This window comes from Micromys minutus, assembly GCF_963924665.1.
Source record: "Micromys minutus genome assembly, chromosome: 13".
Taxonomy (NCBI): Eukaryota; Metazoa; Chordata; class Mammalia; order Rodentia; family Muridae; genus Micromys; species Micromys minutus.
In genome coordinates, this window is record NC_137982.1 from 1,181,096 (window position 1) to 1,201,644 (window position 20,549).

At 45.9% G+C, this 20,549-nt stretch overlaps 1 protein-coding gene across 8 annotated transcripts in view; it reads right to left on the reverse strand.

Moving 5' to 3' along the window:
* Nucleotides 1-487: 487 nt before the first annotated feature.
* EHMT1 (euchromatic histone lysine methyltransferase 1) overlaps nucleotides 488-20,549 on the reverse strand; it is a gene marked incomplete at its 5' end in the record, with an annotated part of 130,325 nt that continues 110,263 nt past the window's right edge. For 7 of the 8 annotated variants that reach the window (XM_080928039.1, XM_080928042.1, XM_080928038.1 and 4 more), the window contains 9 exons: nucleotides 488-1,719; nucleotides 1,874-2,049; nucleotides 10,378-10,456; nucleotides 10,877-10,963; nucleotides 11,768-11,883; nucleotides 12,619-12,696; nucleotides 13,428-13,572; nucleotides 13,763-13,930; nucleotides 14,723-14,877. In XM_080928039.1, the coding sequence (XP_080784165.1) occupies nucleotides 1,539-1,719; nucleotides 1,874-2,049; nucleotides 10,378-10,456; nucleotides 10,877-10,963; nucleotides 11,768-11,883; nucleotides 12,619-12,696; nucleotides 13,428-13,572; nucleotides 13,763-13,930; nucleotides 14,723-14,877 (1,185 nt within the window). In that variant the 3' untranslated portion in view covers nucleotides 488-1,538. Of the gene's footprint in view, nucleotides 1,720-1,873; nucleotides 2,050-10,377; nucleotides 10,457-10,876; nucleotides 10,964-11,767; nucleotides 11,884-12,618; nucleotides 12,697-13,427; nucleotides 13,573-13,762; nucleotides 13,931-14,722; nucleotides 14,878-20,549 lie in introns of those variants that run through there. The other variant, XM_080928044.1, reaches the window with a different exon arrangement.

Consider the following 20,549-nt stretch of genomic DNA (forward strand, 5'->3'; position numbering starts at 1 on the left):
ATTGATGCTGCTTGAAGCACACAACACCACAAAAATCTGATTATATTAACATGGACACCTCTGCTCTGAGAGAGACACGGAACCGGGGGGCAGTGTTTCCACAGAGCCAGGGAAGGGGGCTCATCTATAGAGACAGTTGACTTCCATGGAACACGGAAGGAAGACTGCGGCATCACTTGTGCGCAGGGAGAGGAAAGCTTGGCCCCGCCCACCCTCACTGTGTCCCAATGAAGGCTTTCACATGTGCATATGGGAACTCACCTGTTCTTCAGAATGGCTCTCAACCTTGAACACTGGGCAGCCCTCCAGGCACGGGTGGCAGTGGGCCTAGCAGACCGCAGAAACCATGGAACCTGAGTGTAGCACCAAGAGTGGAAGGGCCAGGGATTTGCAGAAACCAGGGAAAGAATGTATCATAATGAAAACTCCATTTAAAGTACTTTTTTTTTTATTGATTTCATTGAAAACAGAACAAGAAATGGTCTGAGCCAAAAGACTGCTCTTAAAACTGTCAAAAAACATTTTAACAGAAAAAAATAAACATGACTGCATTATGAATGTTTTAGAAGAGTCACACAAAAAAACCCACTGTCGCTGCACTAATTACAGTATTTAGAAAGGTATATGCCAAAAAAAAGTACATGACCTGCCAGGCCACCACACAAAAGGTGATGGCGAATTTATTCAACTACAAGACTAACATTTTAAAAAAGTTTTTCCTGCACTTTATTCTAAAATCATTTTGTTCTTTTTTTACAGTTGATAGTTATTTTCATGTGGTGAGAGGAACCACACCAGATTCAGCACCGTTGTCTGTTTGTGTTTTATTCTTTGTTTGCCTTAATGTTCAGTAATGGTAAAAAACAAACGGGTTTATTCATCCTCATAGCATGTGGCTTAGAAATCAACAAAGGTGCCTGCGTCAGCGGAACGGGCTGGGGCCGCACAGGGTCTGCCTGCACCGCCAACCTGCTTCCTCGCAAAGAAACACCAGTAAGAGGCTTGATATATGGGGCTAGATATAGGGTTTCTTTAAAAAGCAAACCCACATTTCATCAGAATGAGTGGTGGGTCAGCCAGACTCTCCAAGGCTTAAGGGAGCTGGTGTCCTCCAGTGGCACATGGGAGCTGGTGCCAGCAACACGGGCTGTGGGCAGCAGGCCTAACGGAGCAGCTTGTAGGTGACGGTGGCCTTGGTGAGTGCCATACAGGAGCGTGACCAGACAGTATACAAACAAAACTGGCAGTGGAGCAAGGGCCTCGGAGACCAGAGGGAGGTGTGGGAAGTGCTGCAGCACAGAGTCATCACCAGTAACTCACAAGTTAAGCAACATCAAGTCCCAGGTCTCTGAGGTGCAGGACCAGAGGCACGCTCTGGCCTGAGCACTGGGCCAGCTGAAATGAACACCTCAGGCCCAGAACATTCCCGGGAGGTAGCCACACCTCCAGTTCCTCTTGGACATGTGCAGACTTTCTTCCTCTCTAAATTGAAGTCACCAGAATCTGATTTTGAGGGTCCCACTGGCCCCACTGGCAATTCATAGAGGGTCAGCAGTGGCTGCAGAGCTGGTATCTGGAAGGCCATTCTCTTGAGCTTCCTGGGCTGCACTGGCTTGCCGCTGGGCCAGTGCTGCGCTTGAGTGCCGACACTTGGGAGACCCACACCGGCAACTGAAGAGCTTGCCTTTGACGTCCCAAAATCGTTCCCCATAGTCGAACCTGGGGGAGAAAAACTCAGGTGAGATAACTCAAGGTTCCCTGAGCTGTCCCACCCAGGCTCAGAACCCTACATGCTGGAAGCACAGTCAAGGCTAGGAAGGCAGAAAGCACACCCACCCAGCCAGGGTCACACTGTGCGTGCGGCGATACATACCCCAGCTGTTCCCCAGCCTGAATCAGGCGGGTACTGAAGAAGGCAATTCTGGGAAAGCGTAGGTCCTGGTGTGACATGAACACTCGCACAGGCACAAGGTTGGGCTCGCAGTGGTGGTTTATGAACCGGCTGACATTCCCATAGAACCGAGCATCAATGCAGTACACCTCGCCATCCTTGGGGACAAGCACAGGGGTGGATGACAGGCTGCAGTCAGTGTCGGTCCAGGGCATGTCCCCAGACAGCAGCACTGCCAGGATTAAACAACTTTCTTCTGTGGCCCACAGTGACGGCTCAGGGCTCAGCAAAGCAGACCTGTCACAGCCATGTTGCACTAAATCCTGCAGTGCACAATGCTAACCTCGGACACTGAGGAGGTCCTGGTGGGCTGTGCTAACTCTTGAGCCATTTAAGCCATTGTCTCACAGAGACCCTGTGTGTGAGCAGCTCCTCGGTTTGAGGACTGCAGGACAGAGGAGGCCTTTGCTGCAGCGCAGGCCTGACATGCAGAAAAGACCTGGAAACTGTTCCAAATGCTGACACGAGGTCTGTAGGCTTGTGCTATGGGTGTAACTATCACACACACAGCATATAAGAGAGGAGAAGAAAGCAGGTGTGCTGGAATTAAGTGTGTGATGCAGGCGTTGTAGGACCTGCCTCTGTGAAGGAGAAAACCCAAACAAGAACCTGCTCTAGACATCTGCACACACCCATGACAACACACTCAGAATTCAGGCAAAAGTCAAACCCAAACCAAGAAGGGGAAAGCCTGGGTCTGAGATGGGTATTCGACAACCTGTAACTTCAAGACTTGCAGGATATGGACACGGGTAAATATACTCCAGCAATATCCTATGAGAGAATCTACCAACAACCACTCAGATCAAAGACAGAGCAACCCATGTCCTGCATCTGCCATAAAGACAGTAATCTAAGAGACTTGGGTGTTATCGTTTTGAGACTATTCACAGACCCCGGCTTCCTTTGACCCGCACTGGCTGGTTCTGACCCAGTTACTTCTCTACCAGCTGAGAACTTAGCTCACATTTCCCAGAGCCTGGAAAAAAACATGACTCAACAATCAATAACTTATCAAACAGATTTATATGTGAAGTTCTCAATCCACAACCCATCCACATAATAAACATAACAAGCTGACAAAGACATAAACCACCTACCTAGGTAAGATAGACTGACCTACAGACATCTATCCCTTAGAAAGTACACAATCTATGGCTACTCAGGGCTGCACTGACCGAGATGGGTCATCTTTGTCATCCATCTTGAATCCCCTGCTTTTCCTTCTCCTCTCCTCCTTCCTAGACCTTTTCCCCGCCTACCCTTCCTTCTCATCCACTTAGGCTTCTGGGTTGGGTGCCAAAGTCTATACACTGAGATTTCTGGCTGATCTAGCCCATATTCAAAGGAGGCATCAAGCTGACTGGAAGCAATGAACATTTGGACAGAGACCAGAGCTGTGCATGAACAGCAGAGTTTGAATCTGAAGCTGGGCTTAAAAATAAGGGGGATGGGGAGGAGGACGAGCAGAAAACACACTTCAGAATACACACGAGCGCCAGTACAGTAGGTGCTCACACACCTTTACTCCCAACACTCAGTTCAAGGCCACCCTGGTCTACAGAGTTACAGGACAGCCACAACTACACAGAGAAGTCCTGCCTTGAACCCCCCTCATGAGCCAGGTGGGCACAGGAAGCAGAGGCATGTGAATCTCTGTTGAGTTTGGAGCCAGCCTGCTCTAAAGTTTCAGGACAGACAGAGCTACTTAGACACTGCCTCAAGATGAGTAAATAAGTAAAAAAGCAAGCAAACAAATAATATTAAAAAGTCAGCCCAAGACACACAAATGCTACACAGGGACAAGAGTTCCAGGAGCTGCCATGTTCTGTGTAACACAAACAGAAGGCCAGAGCACAGTCACTACAGAGAAGTGCACAGTCCAGGCTAAGAGAGGATGTAGTAGAGACTCAAGCAGGATTCTACTGAGGTCCACGGGCTACTTAGCCTCCTCCACATAATGGAGTAGGACCCGCAGCAGCAGCTGTACATCACTGCAGGGGAAACTCACTGAGATGCCATTTGCAAAATAGCCAAGGTGAAACCAACCGTCATATCCCCAAACGATGAAGAGAAGACTACGTGCTGATGGCTTCTGCACTGTACTATCAAGTGAGAAAGGAAACAAGCCTATACCGCTTTCTGTGTAAGCACAGAGAATAAGTACCTTTATTCCCACAAATAGTCCCTGATGGGAACGGCACCATGAGGGAGTGTCCATTCCCCTTTACTGCGACTTGAATCCTCACCTCCCAGAAATAGAATCAATAGGGACAGAAGATGGGCTACTAGGGAAGTGACAGCAGATGAGACTTAAACAAGAAGACTCAGAGTTCATGCCTCACAGAGCACAGGTACTGGCCATTTCCAGTGGTGGCCTCCACCAGCCTGAGAACTGTGAGGAACAGGGTACTGAGGTACAACAGCCAGAGAAGACGCCAACATCCAGAACCAGCACAGAACATGCAAAGAAGCACAACTTTTCTGACTGTTAACAGTTTCTACTTTTAAAACACACAGCCTTCTGCACACTCAAAAGTCTGATAAAATGCTTGGATAGCATATCCCAAATCCAATCTCCCAGCACCCCAGTACAAACGAACAAACCAACAACTCAGTCATTTTATTATTTTGGGAAATTACAATGCTTAAGGCAAAGGTTTCTGCCACTGAACCTAACCTGAGTTTGATCTGCAGAACACACATGAAAGAAAGGAGCCAATTCCCTCCCTCCCTCCCTCCCTCCCTCCCTCTCTCTTTCTCATTTTTAAAGAATGTATCTCTGAGAGACTGAACTATGTGAGACCAGTCTGCTCAGCACAGGGGTCGGGACTGCACATGTGCTGCCATGCTTGACAAAGCCACAAATTCTCAAACTCCCCAATCTGAATTAACTAACACATTAATATAACTGAGTAACAAATTGGTAACACATCTGCACAGAAATAAAATTACAATCCTTTAAGCCCTCAGTAAAGCACGTGCCAAGAACCAGACAGCTGTAGACAAGCAGGACAGACAGCAGCTGTGCTCTAAGTATGGTCTTAACATCAGCAAGGCCACTAGGACACAGACTGCAAGAACCTGAGCAGAGTGGACAGCCATGTGTCACACTGGTGACTCCAACTGTGACCCCATAATTACACATAAGTTTCAGCACCTTGGACAGGTGTCGTGGCACACCGTTAGGATTGATGTAAGTTCTGAGCCAGCCGTGTCCACCATGGTGAGTTCCATACAGGTCAGAAAGGCTACAGAGTTATTAGACAGAGGGGGCGGGTGGGGGTGGAGCACAGAGGTAGCTGGACAGATCTGTTCAGTGGTTAAGAGCTCTCACTGAACACCTGTGTTGATTCCCAGCTCCCAGGTTTACAACTGAGAAAGCAATTCCAGTTCCAAGTGACCTGGGCTCTTCTGATCTCCAAGGGCAGCAGGCACACTCATGGTACACAGAGATACAATACATGCAGGCAAAATACCCAGACTCATAAAAGAATGAATGAATGAATGAGTGAATGAATGAATGAATATCTTAGCAGAAGATTTTGTTCTATGAAATCCATTCTCACAAAGGACACAGGTGTCTTTAAAAAAATAAGATCGCAACTGTGAGGCTGGGCTGGTCACAGAAACCTACTGGTGCCAGAGAACAGCAGGACAGGTAAGGGGCAAGGTCTGTGGGACCCAAAACAAGAGCAATATGCACATTAAAGGGCTGTAACTGATCAAAACATACTGCAAATATTTTCTAAAAGAGACAGACAAACCGTGATCTATACCAACATTCAAGACAAAGGGTGATGGTATGCACCTGTAATCCCAGCTCTTGGGGGGCAGAGGCAAGAGGATGGTCACAAGTTCAAAACCAACCTAATATAAATAGTAAAATCCTATCTTAAAACACACAAAGGGAGAGAAATTAAAACAGTAAATTTCGCTTCACCTCTGGAAATGGGCAGACGCATGGACAGAGGCGTACCCACCTTCCCCAGGAAAGAGCAGATGGCTGGACATGGGGCAGAAACATCTTTATTTTCTTTCAAAAACAAAACAACATAACAAATTCTGGGCTGTGAAGTCAGGGAAGTGTCAGCCACACTAGGAATTTGAGTGTAGAACCATAGCACCATGTAAAAGCATGGAGATGCTCTGTTGTGTCAATAAGCCCACGCCAAAAAATCTGGTTGCAAGCAACAAGACACTAGATGCCAACATTAAGAGACACACATTCTACAGCCCAAAGTAAAAAGTTCCTTAGATGGATGCAAAGATGGCAGACGTCCTAGCAGTAGAGAAATGTCAGGTAAAAGGGGACAGCCAAGCTCACAAGTACCAGAGTTCCTGCGTGTGACTGGGCCTCAGGAAGCAAGTGCAGTAACAGCTGGGCACAGACACGCCCCAGTGGCGCTCTGTAGGTCTGTGACTGTCTGCTGAGGACAGCAAGCCTGAGTGCAGTCCTGACTAGCTCTGGGAACCTGCTCAACGTTGTCAGTCACAGGGATATCACAGAAAGACACACACTGGTGCAATGCTGTGAAATGGCTTATTCATGGGAGGGAGGAAAATTGTGCAAAACAATGCAGATCCCGTGGTAGCGGGACAGTGGGGTTGTCTTTGTACCTCTGGTACAAAGTACCTCTGGTTGTCTTTGCTCTTTTGCAGGTACACATTAAAAAAAAAGAGGCTGTTCTAACTGTTTGATAAATACCCCCAAGAAATGGCAGCCAAGTGAATGCATTCTTCTCTTTTTTCTTGTCCGCCCTTTCTTTTATCATCTACATGAAAGACTTCTTTAAAATTAGGGAAGGGCAGCAGAGAACAATCAGGCCAGAAATACATGTGTGAGGAAGGGTTAGAGCACAAGTGAGATGGTGGGGAGCAGGAGAGCTCACAGGGGTGTCCTGCACACGTACACATGCCTATGTTCTTTACTGCAGCTAACCAGGGCCCAACTCAGAAACTCAGGCTAAAAGCACAGGCTTTAGAACTTAGAGACAAACTCTGCCCTTGGAGCGAGCAATTTTCTATACCCGACTTTGGCTCTAGCAAACCAACTTCATGCATGTTCTGTTAATGCCAGCCTTTTCCAGAGCAGGGACAGTGTGGACTGCCATACCTCCTTTGAATAGGCCTCATCCAGCCCATTTCTCCTGTCAGAACCTGTCAGAGTCCTCAAGAAATCGCCGAGTCCTTCCTATGTGCCTGCATTTTGTTCTGAGTTTCTTTAATAAGCACACACAGATCTCAGTAAGACCACAGGACACAGTGCACTTGAAGGGCTGTCAGGGACCCTGTGCCCAGGCATCTGAATGAGGTGATACATAAATGTGGGCATTTTCTGGTCAAGGGACACCAACATGGTGCTCAGGGAGACACACTCTGGGGTTTGATCTAAGCAGGTATAGGAAACAGAAGGCCTTGGTATACTTCAGCTTTGGGTCCTGAATGAACAAAAAACACTGACACGGTATTCGAAGGTAAAAAATACAATAGCAGAAATCGAGAAGGATGGTCACGTAGCAGTGGTGGTGAGGGAGACGCCACAGGAAGTGATGAAAGAACATGGGAAAGGCTGAGACTCTGAGAAACAGTCCTAGATACCAGCCTCATCCTACAGCCATGGGGTAACGGGCGTGACCTCTTAGGAAGTGCTGATGAGTGTGAGTACCTGCCAGACTGCTGTACTAACACAGTACATAATTGTATATGCAACGAATATTAATCAATAACCAATAAAAAATACCAAAATTAAAAATTAAAGTGTGGGCTGGAGAGACAGCTCAGCGGTTAAGAGCACTGACTGCTCTTCCAGAGGTCCTGAGTTCAAATCCCAGCAACCACATGGTGGCTCACAACCATCTTTAATGGGATCTGGTGCCCTCTTCTGGTAAGTCTGAAGACAGCTACAGTATACTCATAAATAAAAATTAATTAAAAAAATAAAAAATAATAAAAAACAAAATCTAAAAACATGGGATTACCCATTAATAAAAAATGTTTTTAAAAAATTTTAAAAGTGAATAAAGCAAAATCAACCAAAATAAAGCAAAAGCAAACAAACACTCTGAAGTATTTTCCATAATTAGTTGAGAAATGAAATGAAAGGCAACAGCATTTTAAGAGCCATGTATAAGATCTATGCGCTGCCCAGCGAGGCTTTGCAGAGAGAAAGTCGGGCCCTAGTGGGTCTGGACACCTAGAATGCAGTGTTACGTATCTGAGTGGACAAGGTCCATGTAAGTCCCCACAAAGGCTGCAGAGCTGTTGACCATGCAGACACCACACTGACTCAGATGGACTGGGGAAGCTCACGTCCAGGCATGGAAGGGACAGTCTGAGGACTAACACCAATTGCACGAGTGACTCTACCATCAAGAGGGTGGTACCGGTATGAGAGTCAGAAACCAGACAAAGGACAAAAACACACCCCATCACAGACAGCAGCGGATGAGTGAGAGGCGAGTCCTGTCTAGCAGTGCCTGGATGACAAGTCCTCACAGACAGAAAACAGGTACAGAGCCAAACACAGTTTCTATAGAAAGGCATGGGAGAAAAGCGTTATGACCTTAGGGGAGATAGAGGTTCCTCAAGCCAGATGGACTGAACATTAAAAACATTTGACTGGAGAGATGGCTTAGTAGTTACAGTGCTGGATTCCATTACCCACATGGTGGCTCACAACCATCTCTAGCTCCAGTTTCAGGGGATCTGATTCCCTCTTCTGGGTTCTGTGAGCACTAGACACACAGGTCATATATATATTTATATGCATGCAAAATATACCATACATATAAAGTAAAACTAAAACTATTAAAAAAAAAAAAACCTGGAAGGAACAGGGAGATGGTTCAGTGGGTAAAGAGCTTGCTGCACAAATACAAGGAATTATGTTCAGAACATCAGCATCCTTGGTAAGAACTGAGCTGAAGTACACTACACACCTGCTGCTGGGAAGCCCTCAGACCAACAGAGAGCATCAGAACTCTTAGGACTACAGTTACAGACAGTTTTGAGTTGCCATGAGGGTGTTGGGAACTGGAACCAGAAATTCTTCTGGAATATCAGGCAGTGCTCTTAACTGCTGCGGCATCTTTCTAATACCTACAGTGGGTCATAACTAGATCTTGTTTCACAAACGCTAACCTCTTGAGTAACTGCAAGAGTCAGGGCCTGGGGTTAGAGTGGCCCAGTTCTCTGGGGATAATACTGATTCCATGATCGGGTAGTTAGTTAGAGCATAGAAAACCTTCATTGCCTTGCCAGCTAGCACAGAACGCGAGATGTAGTATGTATTTACTTAATTCCCTACTTGAAATGTAGGGAGCATTTCTGGCACCTCTGGACATTCTGAAGCTGGCCAAAGGCAGGAACCTGGCCTCAGTGCTACGCCCTGAGAAGGCTATGGGGAAGTACATCTGCATCTACAGCTCAAGGCAGCTACATACCCTTAGGGATGTAGCTCAGGGCAAGGCAGATTCAAATGTAGGCACAGCAGTCTCTTAGGATCCATTTTTGTCCCTGACCTTTACACCTGGTCTTCAGAAAGATGTTTACGGTTGTTAACGTGCTTGTTCCCGGACTCAGAACAGATGTTATATTTCTGCATGTAATTAAAGTGATTTAAAAGACGGAATAAACCAGGCTTTGCTTCAGCCTCAAGTCTGGCGGAAGTCATGTTACAATTTTTACTAACCTGTCTTTTTTTTTTCAATCCTCGCTCCGGCCCTGGGGAACCTGTTGTCTGACTGAGCTGGTCTCAGACATTTAAACAGCGTTACATTGCTTAACTCTGGCTGGTTTCACACTCAGAGACCTGCCTTTTTCTGTTCCTGGGTTCAAATATTGAAGATGTGTGCAACCACACCCAGCTTTAAGAGGTTTTTACAGAACAATTCCTGAGTTCAGAGACAGTGATGGGCCTTTTGCCTGGCCCAGAAGCCATTGGAAACCCCACTCCTGGAGCAGACCGAGCTTGGTCCTCTGTTCTCTCCCAACAACATAGGATATTAGTAACCCGATGTCAGTAGACACAGAAGCCTCTTCCATGGCCTGCATTTCTGGATTTCCTTCTTCTTCCTATTCGACTCTATGAGCTGCTCCCTATTGCTTGGTCTTAGGGGACCAGCCTGGGAACTGGGGGACATAATGAGGTGTCCCCAGTAGCTATTCCCTTGAGGAAGATAGCTTGCTACAACACAGAGATATCTCAAGTTAGGGGCCTATGCCTTGAACACCAAAAATGACCCCAGAACTGTGTGACAAACTTAACAGATGTGTAAGAAGCCTACACCCACATGTAGCAGGGTGTTTATCTGGAGCTAGCCTGCCTGTCCCAGTCACTTTCCAAAATCAACCAAAACAAAGTGTCCAAGTTTTACATTTTGTAACCATTTGTTCATATGCTCTGGCCCTTCACAACACATTACCTTATTGTCAAGATCAAAGAGGTAAGAGTCCTCTTCCCGAACATCAGCTTCAGAGTCTGAAATCAGCTCCCCTACGTATCTGTAGTGAGAAAAGGGAAGAGCCATGTCACCTCTGTGCCCTCAGACAAGGAACAATGCCACAGAAGGATGAGGATACGGGACACTCTGGAAAGTTCTATAGGCTAGAATCTGGATCTGGCCCCGGGTGTCTGCAGTAGAAGGTATGACCAAGGATGGCTTACCCAGATACCAGTACTAAAATTCTACAGCTAACACCTTTAGTGAATGACTGAGGTCGAACATCTGAACACAACAAGACCCTGGCTGGTGTAATCAACACCTCCAGTGCCTATACCCACTTCTGCATGACAGTGGAACATGCTCCCAAGGGTGTCTTAGATCATGAACATGTATGAGAAATCCCAGAAATGAAAATCAAAACAAACTAACAAACAAAAACACAATCAACAGAGCTGTGGGACTCTGGGGACCCACTTACTCGCAAACAAAGGTGCCCAGTGGGATATCCTGGAGGGATCGCACACCCCAGCCCATGTCCTGTGTCCGATAAAGCTGCAACCTTGCCCTGGAAAACAAACAGAGGGTAGGTGGTCATGGACCTGATGGTCTGCAAACCGACTATATCCATTCTCAAGTGAGCTAGATGAGCAAATAGAGAAAAATTACGAAGGTTCCAATGAAGGAAGAATTATGACTCTATAGTTGATTGAAAGCAGTTCCTTAAAGACACAGCACCACACACAGAGTGAGCTGAGAACCCAAGATTCAGACTGTCAAAGCACAAGCAACCCTTGGTTTCCTCAACTTATGGCTTAACCCACAAGGTAGCAGTGAAGACTAAAGGTATTCACCTCATACAAGTGTTTCCACTAGAGCCCAGACTACTGCCATTCCATTACTCAGGGAGGTTCCTATTGACTGGTGAGTTCTAAGGAGACCATACTTAAGGACTTCACCCTCTTTTCAAGGCATTCTCAGATAATGCCCATCCTACTGGCCCATCTGTAGATATGGGAACACAGTGTGTGTGCACTCTGCCCTTGCTGCACTATGAACAGAGCATAGCCACCAAGGTTTAAGACTTGAGTCTGGCTGTGACACAGGAGGCACAGGAAAAGGAACAATACAAAGATAGGGGGCTCAAGAACCAGAAAGGAATACAACAGTCTGAGAAAAGCCAACCAATATCACCATTCTCAACATTGGCCGGCTTTCTCTAACACTAAAGCCAAATGAAGCAAGCCCACTCATATCTAAGCCAGTCAAGCTTGGTTGGCTGTCTACACACATTCCGTCTCCCAGACAGTGGCTCTACCCACAGATATACATACCCCTGGCTAGCATGACCTGATGCATCTACAGCCCTCACCTGAGACCATTTTGCACCACACGATTCCGGCAGTTCCTCCAGCAGGAACAGGCATGATTGCACTCGAAGATCAAGGGTGGTTCTGCCATGTTAAACTCAGGCAGAAGACGGCCATCCTATTAACAGATGGCCACAAGGGCCAGCAGATGTCAGTCAGCATTTCCTTTAAGTGAACTTTAATGACATGTTCTTACAAAATGCCCAGTCTGGCTTCAAATGTACACAAACAATGGCTTACAGATAGACATCAACAGCTAGGGGAGTAACAGGGTTAGGCTCCACACCTGCAGTTTGAATGGAAATTTCATGGGATATGATACAGGTTTGAGGACCTCTTGGAGGAATCTCCCCTGGTTCTAATCCTGGTTAATGCTGTTCTAATCCTCCTGTCCTGCCCTGTCTCTAGACTACCCACCTCTTCTCTCTGTATACCTTGTCCCTGAGCTGCAGCCCGGGCCCCAAGGCTCTGCTGTCTTGGTGCCTGCTCCCCCTAGCACTGTCTATTATTTGTTAAGACTAGGACCCTAACCCCAGGCACATGGCAGGGCTCACCAAACAAAAACAACAAAATTGTTTCCTTCTATGGCTATGCCAGGACAATCACTGTACCACCATCCAGGTAGTGACAAAGAACACGATTTCAATCCTAGGACTCTGGGAACCCACACCTTAGCCCCATGACTACCCTTTAACTTCAGCTTGTCACCTCCTTCTACTTGTTTTCCATAGTCAGCTCACCTCCAATTGTCCCGATGTCACCAGGACATGTGAGAATCAGAAAACATGCTCAGAGACTCACTCTCATGGAACTTACCACGTAAGCACATGTGCAGCAAATGTGCTTTCCTCACCTTATCATACCAGCAGCGCATGCTCAGCTGGCCACACATGCAGGTGCTAGAGGAGCAGTCATCGACACACACGCAGTACTGAAAACAGAGTGCACAGCATTTCACACAGGCATCACAGTCTGCAACCCAACCCTGCTCTTACAGTCACTATCAAATGCTTGGAGAAATCTCAATTGGGCTAATTTGCTAATAGTCTCTCTTAGGAGCAGGGTGGAAATGCATGGGATACCCTGAAGAAATGCGCCATGTTGGGCATAGAGCAGGTAGGAGTTTAGATAGGTGTAGCCTGCAGGGAACTAAAAGGCCTGTTGCATTCAAGGCCAATTACCTCTCAGGAAAGATGAGAAGAAAGAATCTCTCACAACTAAACTAATGTTTATACAGCTTATTTTGTGAGAATCAGGAGATTCCCTTAAGCACAACTGTAAGGAAAAGCCTTTCAAATGAAAAAGTCAAAGAATGGGAAAACTGTGTGTTGGGCGATGGCTGCTGGGGCTGGGAAGCATTCAGTGACCTCTTAGCCCAGTATGGACCCTCTTGCTCATGACGTAAGGACCAGGCACTACTGAGGCTCTGAGCAACCACTGATCAGGGACACTTAGGGCCTTCGATAGGCTTTCAAAGTACGCTAGGAAAGCTGGCGTCCTGCCTAACAGGGAACTCGAGATTTTTATCTTTCTTCCACCTCTTTCCTTCAAGACAAGTACAGAGAGAACAGGATTTCCTGGGAAACCTCCACAGGCCTTCTTCCAGAATGGTGCTAAATAGGACCCAGTCCTAGGGATCTGCCATCCCTTCTACCCACAAACCTGCAAATGAGTGATGTTCCTGTCAATGTTCATGGGGGATGTCACACAGTTCTGGGAGACGTACTTATAGTTGGTGGGACACAACTCACTGTCCACGGCATTGACACAGGGAATCGGAATGCGCTCATACCCTCGAGCAATGTCTCTGCACAAAAAGGGAGATATTACTTGTGCTGTTTCAGATTCTGCCCCATGGGAGACAGACACAGCTGCCAACCAGTACCCACACTAGACTTGGATCCTGGGGTCTGGGCTTCACAAGTGTTTGCTCCAATCTCTTCTAGCCCACCTGTCAATGGTTTGCTAGAATCATCTCAGTCTTAGAACCTTCTCACCTGCTCACCGTCTTCTCAACAGCAACGGGTTTGTCAGGGGCTGAGTCTCGAAGTGCTTTGCTCATCTGCAGTGCACTCCACACCTGAGAATTGAGGCTTGCACACTGCAAGGGAGTCTCTCCTTCCTTGTTTTTCAGAGTAACATCTGAATCCCGAGAAAGAAAGAGGCTAAAAAGGAAAATGTAAGCTGACAAACCATCCAGGTCTGAATTTAGAAGAGACACTGTTAAGACACACAAAACGACTATCTGTCATGTAGCAAGCACCCAACTGCTAGCTCAGTGACTCTGGAAGAAGCTTGACTTACCAGGAGCACATCTCACCACCCAATACTCATAATGAGGTACCAGTCTTCTCACCCAAACATGCACATAGGCACTAAGAATGCTCAGTTAATTCTTAGTCTTTGTTTTCCAATTTGCCTTATATGTATGCAGAAGGGCAGCCCATCATGTCTGCCTGATAAAGGAAGAATGGCCACCACACCTGTACTAGAGTTGCAAGCACCTCTAAGCCACTTCATTTCCCGTTCCAGGTGAAGGAGAGAAGCCACCTGCTCATCAGAGCAGTCACTGCCCTCCCTCTCATTCCAAAGGAAATGGCAGACATGCTACACCATGCATACCACTGCCGGCTTGTAAAATCCTGCTTAAAAGCACCCTAAACAGCCACCATTTCAACCCAAGAAAGAGAACCAACAGTGCCCTCCTGAACTCTCCCCACACTGCTGGATCTGAGACTTTGTTAAGATTCAACTAAGAATGTAGGTGAGTTTGTTTCTGTTTTCTAAGACAACTATGAGCCCAAAGGGAACATAGCTGGTCTGAGATATCAGTTGGGAAAGGTTCTTCTCCACCTACACTGCATCAGCTCTAGGTAGAGTGTGGACACAGCCATTCAGCAGCCACTCCAGTGGCCTGGAAGCAAGAGCTATATTGACTGGCACAGGGCCGCACTCACACAACACAGTCGTAGCGATTCTCCCTGGCTGCGATGTGCAGGGGTGAGTCTCCATGGATATTCACAGCATGCAGGTCACACTTGGCAGCCAGAAGTATTTCAGCTATGTCCACACAGCCTGAAAATGCTGCCCAGTGCAGACAAATGTTCTCTTCCTGCACAGAGATAAAGTGAGAGCCCAGTGAAGATGGTCTCTGGCTTAGAACACAACGCTGGAACCACACAAGGCCAGCTTTGGTACTTGCGTACAGCTGGTTATTCCTAGCACTACACTGGAGAAGGGATTTGTAGTTTCACCAAACAGAACAAAAATCCTATCTAAACTGCAGCATTTATCTTTTTTTTTTTTTTATTTTAAAAGTAATATAATATGCGGCTGGAGCCATGGCTCAATGATAAAGACCACATGCTCCTCTTGCAGAGGGTAAGGCACCACAATGGGCGGCTTCCAGAGGATTCAACACACACATTTTTAAAAACTTAGGAGAAAAAGGGTAAAGAATCACATATAGACTATTTTGAAAATAGAATCATACAGAATTATGCCACCTTGAATAGGATAATTATTAAAATAACAAGTAGTAGATTTTTCTTCTTAAAAGTAAAAGCACTTAATGACCTAAGTTTAACCCCCAAAACTCACGTGAAAGTGAAGAAGAAATCTGAGAAAATATTGACAGTTGATGACATCTGGGGAAGAGTCATTTTCCTTAAGGATATGGCCAGTGATGATTCACAACTGTATTTGGTAGTTATTTAAGACAAAATAACGGAGGACATTAAGTCGGACAGGGCTGAAGAGGTAGGAAGTGGATGTGAGGAAGTTAGGTGGTCAATATAATCAAGTACAGTTTATGAATTCTCAGTAAAACATTAAGTATTTTTGAAAGGCAGGAGCTGAAGACAGTGGCTCAGAGCACTTATTGCTCTACCATGAGGACTGGAGTTTGGCTCCTAGCTCCTAAACAAGAAGCAAGGCGTCCAGAAATGGCTGTAAGTCCCACTCTGTGGGACTCTAGTGTGCACACACATATGCACAGACATCCTCACATGTTCACTATCATCTCACACAATGGCAACAAGCCTGTCAGCCTCTGCCTTCTACGCTCGTCATCCCTCTGAGGGACCCCAACTGAGCTTGCAACTACAGCCGACTTGTTTTCATAACGCTTAGGGCTTTTCCTTTCCACTTAATGATCGGCCCATCTATGATTGAGTAACTCTCTTAATTTATTGGATGCTGTTTTTCCTCTGGAATGTAATACTAATAATTATTCTTATCCACTCCTTCCTCTTACCCTCCTTTTCTCTTTCTTGTGGATTCTTTCTCAGGTCTCAACATTCAGATAGGAGTTTCTGGTTATAGATATAAAAGATTGGCCTGAAGTGGCTTCCTCTATATGATCAACTCATTGTGGCTTCCTTCCCCTCACGAATAGCTACAGACAAAAGTCTACCCTGACCACTCCTTAGTTCCCAGAGATCCCTGCGGTGAAAGCCATCCCAGGCCCCACAGCATCAGATCTGTCTTCTCTGTCAAGTGGGCAATGCCAAGCCACACCCCAGGGAAATTCTGCAGGCCCGTGGGGTCACATTCATCTGAATACTCTGGTGCTCTCCGACAACTGGACAGTCTAGTCTCCCTTCCAGTGCCCACATGGTGAGGTGGAGTCAGGGCTTTTCAATTCAATGAACACTTGAAAACACAGAAACAGAACGGAGTGTGTGCTGCCTATCAGCATCACTCCCAAACTGCCCCAAGCGCAGGCTTTGTTTCACTGCACTTTGTTTCACAAGCACTAAAAGCAAAGTGCTTGTGTTCAACATTAGCTATGTGAGTTCTGTTCAGTTGCTCTCAGTGACTCTCAGCCCTCTGGTTACACGGTCACTCCACTCATCTCAGAGCTCAAGCACAGTCCTGATCTCTCAGGGTCACTTTTCCTTACCGGAATGATCTGTCCCTGTACAGAATTACACTGTTCTTAAATTCTAAGATCCTACTCTTAGGAGACTGCTTACTACAGAGCCACCACTCTGGCCTGTGCTTCAGAGCAGCTTCACCTCCACAGTGGGAGTGACACTTTCTGCTTCCATGTGTCAGACTGAACAAACCCCCTACGATCGAGAAATGTGAAACAGAACAGTGTACGACCATAGTTATCAACTCTACACTGACAACAGGAGACAAACCAGGCAGCTGGAGCTGACTACTCAGTCAACCATCAGAGAAACCATAACAGGATGGAGCAATACAACAGCCTGTGGAGACTGAGCTTCCTACAGAGCAATTGGAGCAGACATAAGAGAAAACACCCAGAGGGCTCCAATCTTTCAGCCATCCCTTCAGCCAGGTGTGAAGCACCATCAGTGTGCAGACTGCCACGACCCTGCACCGAGAACTGCTATAGATTCACTAGACCAGACCAAAGACCCCACATCTATGCTGTAAGAAAAAGGAGAAGAAAAAAACCTCAAGAATATAGACAGCAAGGTGTAAGTTAACAGCAAACTGCCATCTGGCTTTAAGTCCTGACACACAGATAAAAGGCAAACTGACCACTGACAAGGCAGAACTGGTATGGACACTGAACTGAAATATCTGGCCATTAGGCTCCTGCTATGTCTGGATCTTACACACTCAGAATGTAAGGAGACATGGTAGAAATTACATACCAAAGCCCTTCCATTTCATTCCCACCAACACACAGTAAAGAAAAAAACTTACAGAGAGCTGAAAACCACATCTAAGGTAAAAAAAACTACAAAGAAAGGCAGTATATTAGCGGATACAGTAAAACCAGATGAACCAAAAATAAGAGTAGAAAAGCCGTATGTACAACCTGAAAAGACCATCCAAAGCCATCAGGACAATTCTTACAGTCTAATTCATATTATCTGAAGAAATCACAATTAAAATTCAAAATCTGAGAAAAACCCTAAATCACAGATCTAAGACATCCAATCAGCCTCCACATACAGAGATTAGTAGCACCAAGGCACATCACAAAGTAGTCATAACAGCTTGAAGAAAAAGCATATATTACTTTTTAAACAGACACGAGAAAAGGTGCAACAGTTTCCAAAGATCTTAGTAAGGACTCTGGAAAGCAACATGCACAACATAAACCCACTGACCAGAAAGAACTCTACACCAAGAAAACATATCCCCCAAACATGAGGCAGCTAGAGACCATTCTGCCGTGAAAACTAGCATGCGTAACAGGAGGAAGCAGAATCGAACAGATGTTCAGCTGGAGAGGAGCAACTACCCAAGGTACAGCTGACAGTCTTCCCAGAACTAAGTGTAAAAGAAGTGACATGTGACCTAGGCTCAGGATTACCCGCAGCTAATGTACAGAAAAATGGCCTCAAGTTGAGGTGGGAGACGGAAAAGACTCTTCTGCTACACACACGTGCTACTATTACCTCCACAAGGACATACTACGCTAGACCAGTCTCCTGTCTATGAGGAGATCTTGAGCTCTATGAAAAAAGAATGGCTTTCTTCACTTCAGCACTGGCAAATGCTCACATGAAAAGGAGGAAGAGGAGAAGAAAGAGGAGGAGGATGAAGGGCTGCACGCCTTTAATCCCCATCCTCAGGAGGCAGAAGCAGGCAGATCTCTGTAAATTTGAGACCAGCCTAGTCTATAAAGCAAGACCTAGAACAGCCAGGTCTGTCACACAGAGGAACCCTGTCTCAAAAAACTTTCATCCACATCTCACACAATATACAAAAATTGATTCAAAATAGACCATAGGCCTAAATGCAAAGCCAAAAGTTACACTGTAAAAACACAGAAAGCAGTGATATTTTGTTGCTGCTGCTGCTGTTTTTTGTTTGTTTTGAGAAGGGTTTCACTGTACCCCAGAGTGGTCTGGCTGAATTCCTCACAATCCACCTGCTTCAGCCTCTCAGGTGCTGGGATTTAGAAGCATGAGCCCCGATGTCCAGCTAAGCAACGGTCTTTAATACAAGAGAGGAAGCAGCTTCCACACACATTCACGAAAACAAAGACTATTCTAATGTTTGCCCCTCTCCAGGCCAACTCAGCCCCTGTGATAAGGAGAAGGGGGAACAGCAGCAGCAGCAGCAGCTACTACCCAATGATCTGAACACATCCTTCATCAAAAAGCTATAAAACAGCAAAAAAGCCCACAAGAAGATGTTAACAGCAAACAGCTACTACATGAATAAAAATTAAATGAAGATTAAAACAAACAGAAGCCAGAAACAGTAAGACAATGTGGCAGCTCCTCTAGATAGTTTCCCTTTCCAGGATTCATTTGGGAAAAGTCAGGCACAAATACAACTCAGGGGGTCAATAAATGGTCAATAAATAGACATTTCAAGCAACAGGAAAAAACTACCAACAGAGTGTAGAATGAATCCAGGACAGTCACTTCTCCTGAGAATTAGCCTCCATTTAGATAAAACCCAGAAAGAAAGCCAAATGTGAACACCTCACTATGCTCTTTAAATTCACTTAATCTGCAACTATATGTCAACAAAGGCAGCTAAATACAGTGTCATACTGGATAAGTAACAAACTTAAGGGCTAAGTGTGCTGGCAGATGCATTTGATCCCAACACTCAGGAGGCAGAGGCAGGCAGATCTCTGTGAAGTTGAGGCCAGCTTTTCTATATAGTTCAGTTCCAGGCCGGCCAAAACTTACATTGTAAGACCTGACATGAATAAACATACTAACAAAATCAACCCAAAAGCCAAACCTGACAGCTAAGTAATCCTTCCACATTGTAGGAACAGCCACCAACATGTCAAAGATACGTGACACTCATTTCTCAACAAAGCTATGAAAGCCGAAGGACTGAACACTGACTTAAAACTTTGACAATTGTAAAGTCTGAGGTGTCAGTGAAATACAAGACAGCTGGGCAAGTCTGTTTGATCCCCAGAACTCGTGTAAAAGTACTGAAAGAAACTGACTCCTCAAAATTGTCCTCTGACCTCCAAACAGTCCTATTACATGTACAACTCCCACTCCTAAATTCATAAATTAAAAAAAGAAAAGAAAATGATAAAACTTAAAAAACCTCAGCGTTAGCTGGGCAATGGCAGCACATAACTTTAATCCCAGCACTCAGGAGGCAGAGGCAGGCAGATCTCTGTGAGTTCGAGGCCAGCCTAGACTACAAAGCTAGTTCTAAGACAGCTAGGGCTACACAGAGGAAGGAAGGAAGCTCAGCAGCACGCTACAGTGAAGCCAGCTGGGCTGTGAAGAACGCTGGAGTATGGATGGCAGGAAGAACTGACATGCCTACTCGTGCACCTGCACCAAACGCTGCTCTAACTCAGCTCCTGCTGTGCTGCACCTTGCTGACATTGCTGTCTGTAGTTTTTACCCAACTTTCATTTGCTTAGAATGGACTAGGATAGCCCTTAAGAGATTCTGTCCCCTCTCTGTAACGAGATTTTATTATGTAACTCTTGAGTGAGTTGCAGATTTGGAAAAGCATCTGGAAGAACAATAAAAATAGCAGTTAAATGAGTCTGAATGAGAGCACAGTGCATGGGTGGGAAAAGGCGTTCTTGGAAGCCATAAGGTTGCTAAATGAGAATCTCAGGGCCAGAAGGAGGGTCCATTCCTAGGAGCTGTTGGCTGGCGAGGCTAGGCCAAGGTCCACAAACATCAGAGCTATTTCTACTGCTTTGGCTGCGCACTAGAACCAGCTGCTGATACACTGGTGCTGCTTAGTTTTTATCATCAACTTGATCCACATGAGAGTCACCTTGGAAGAGGGAATTTTAAATAAGGAATTCGCCCAATCAGGTCAGCCTCTGGCCAACTGTCTTGATGTTACTGA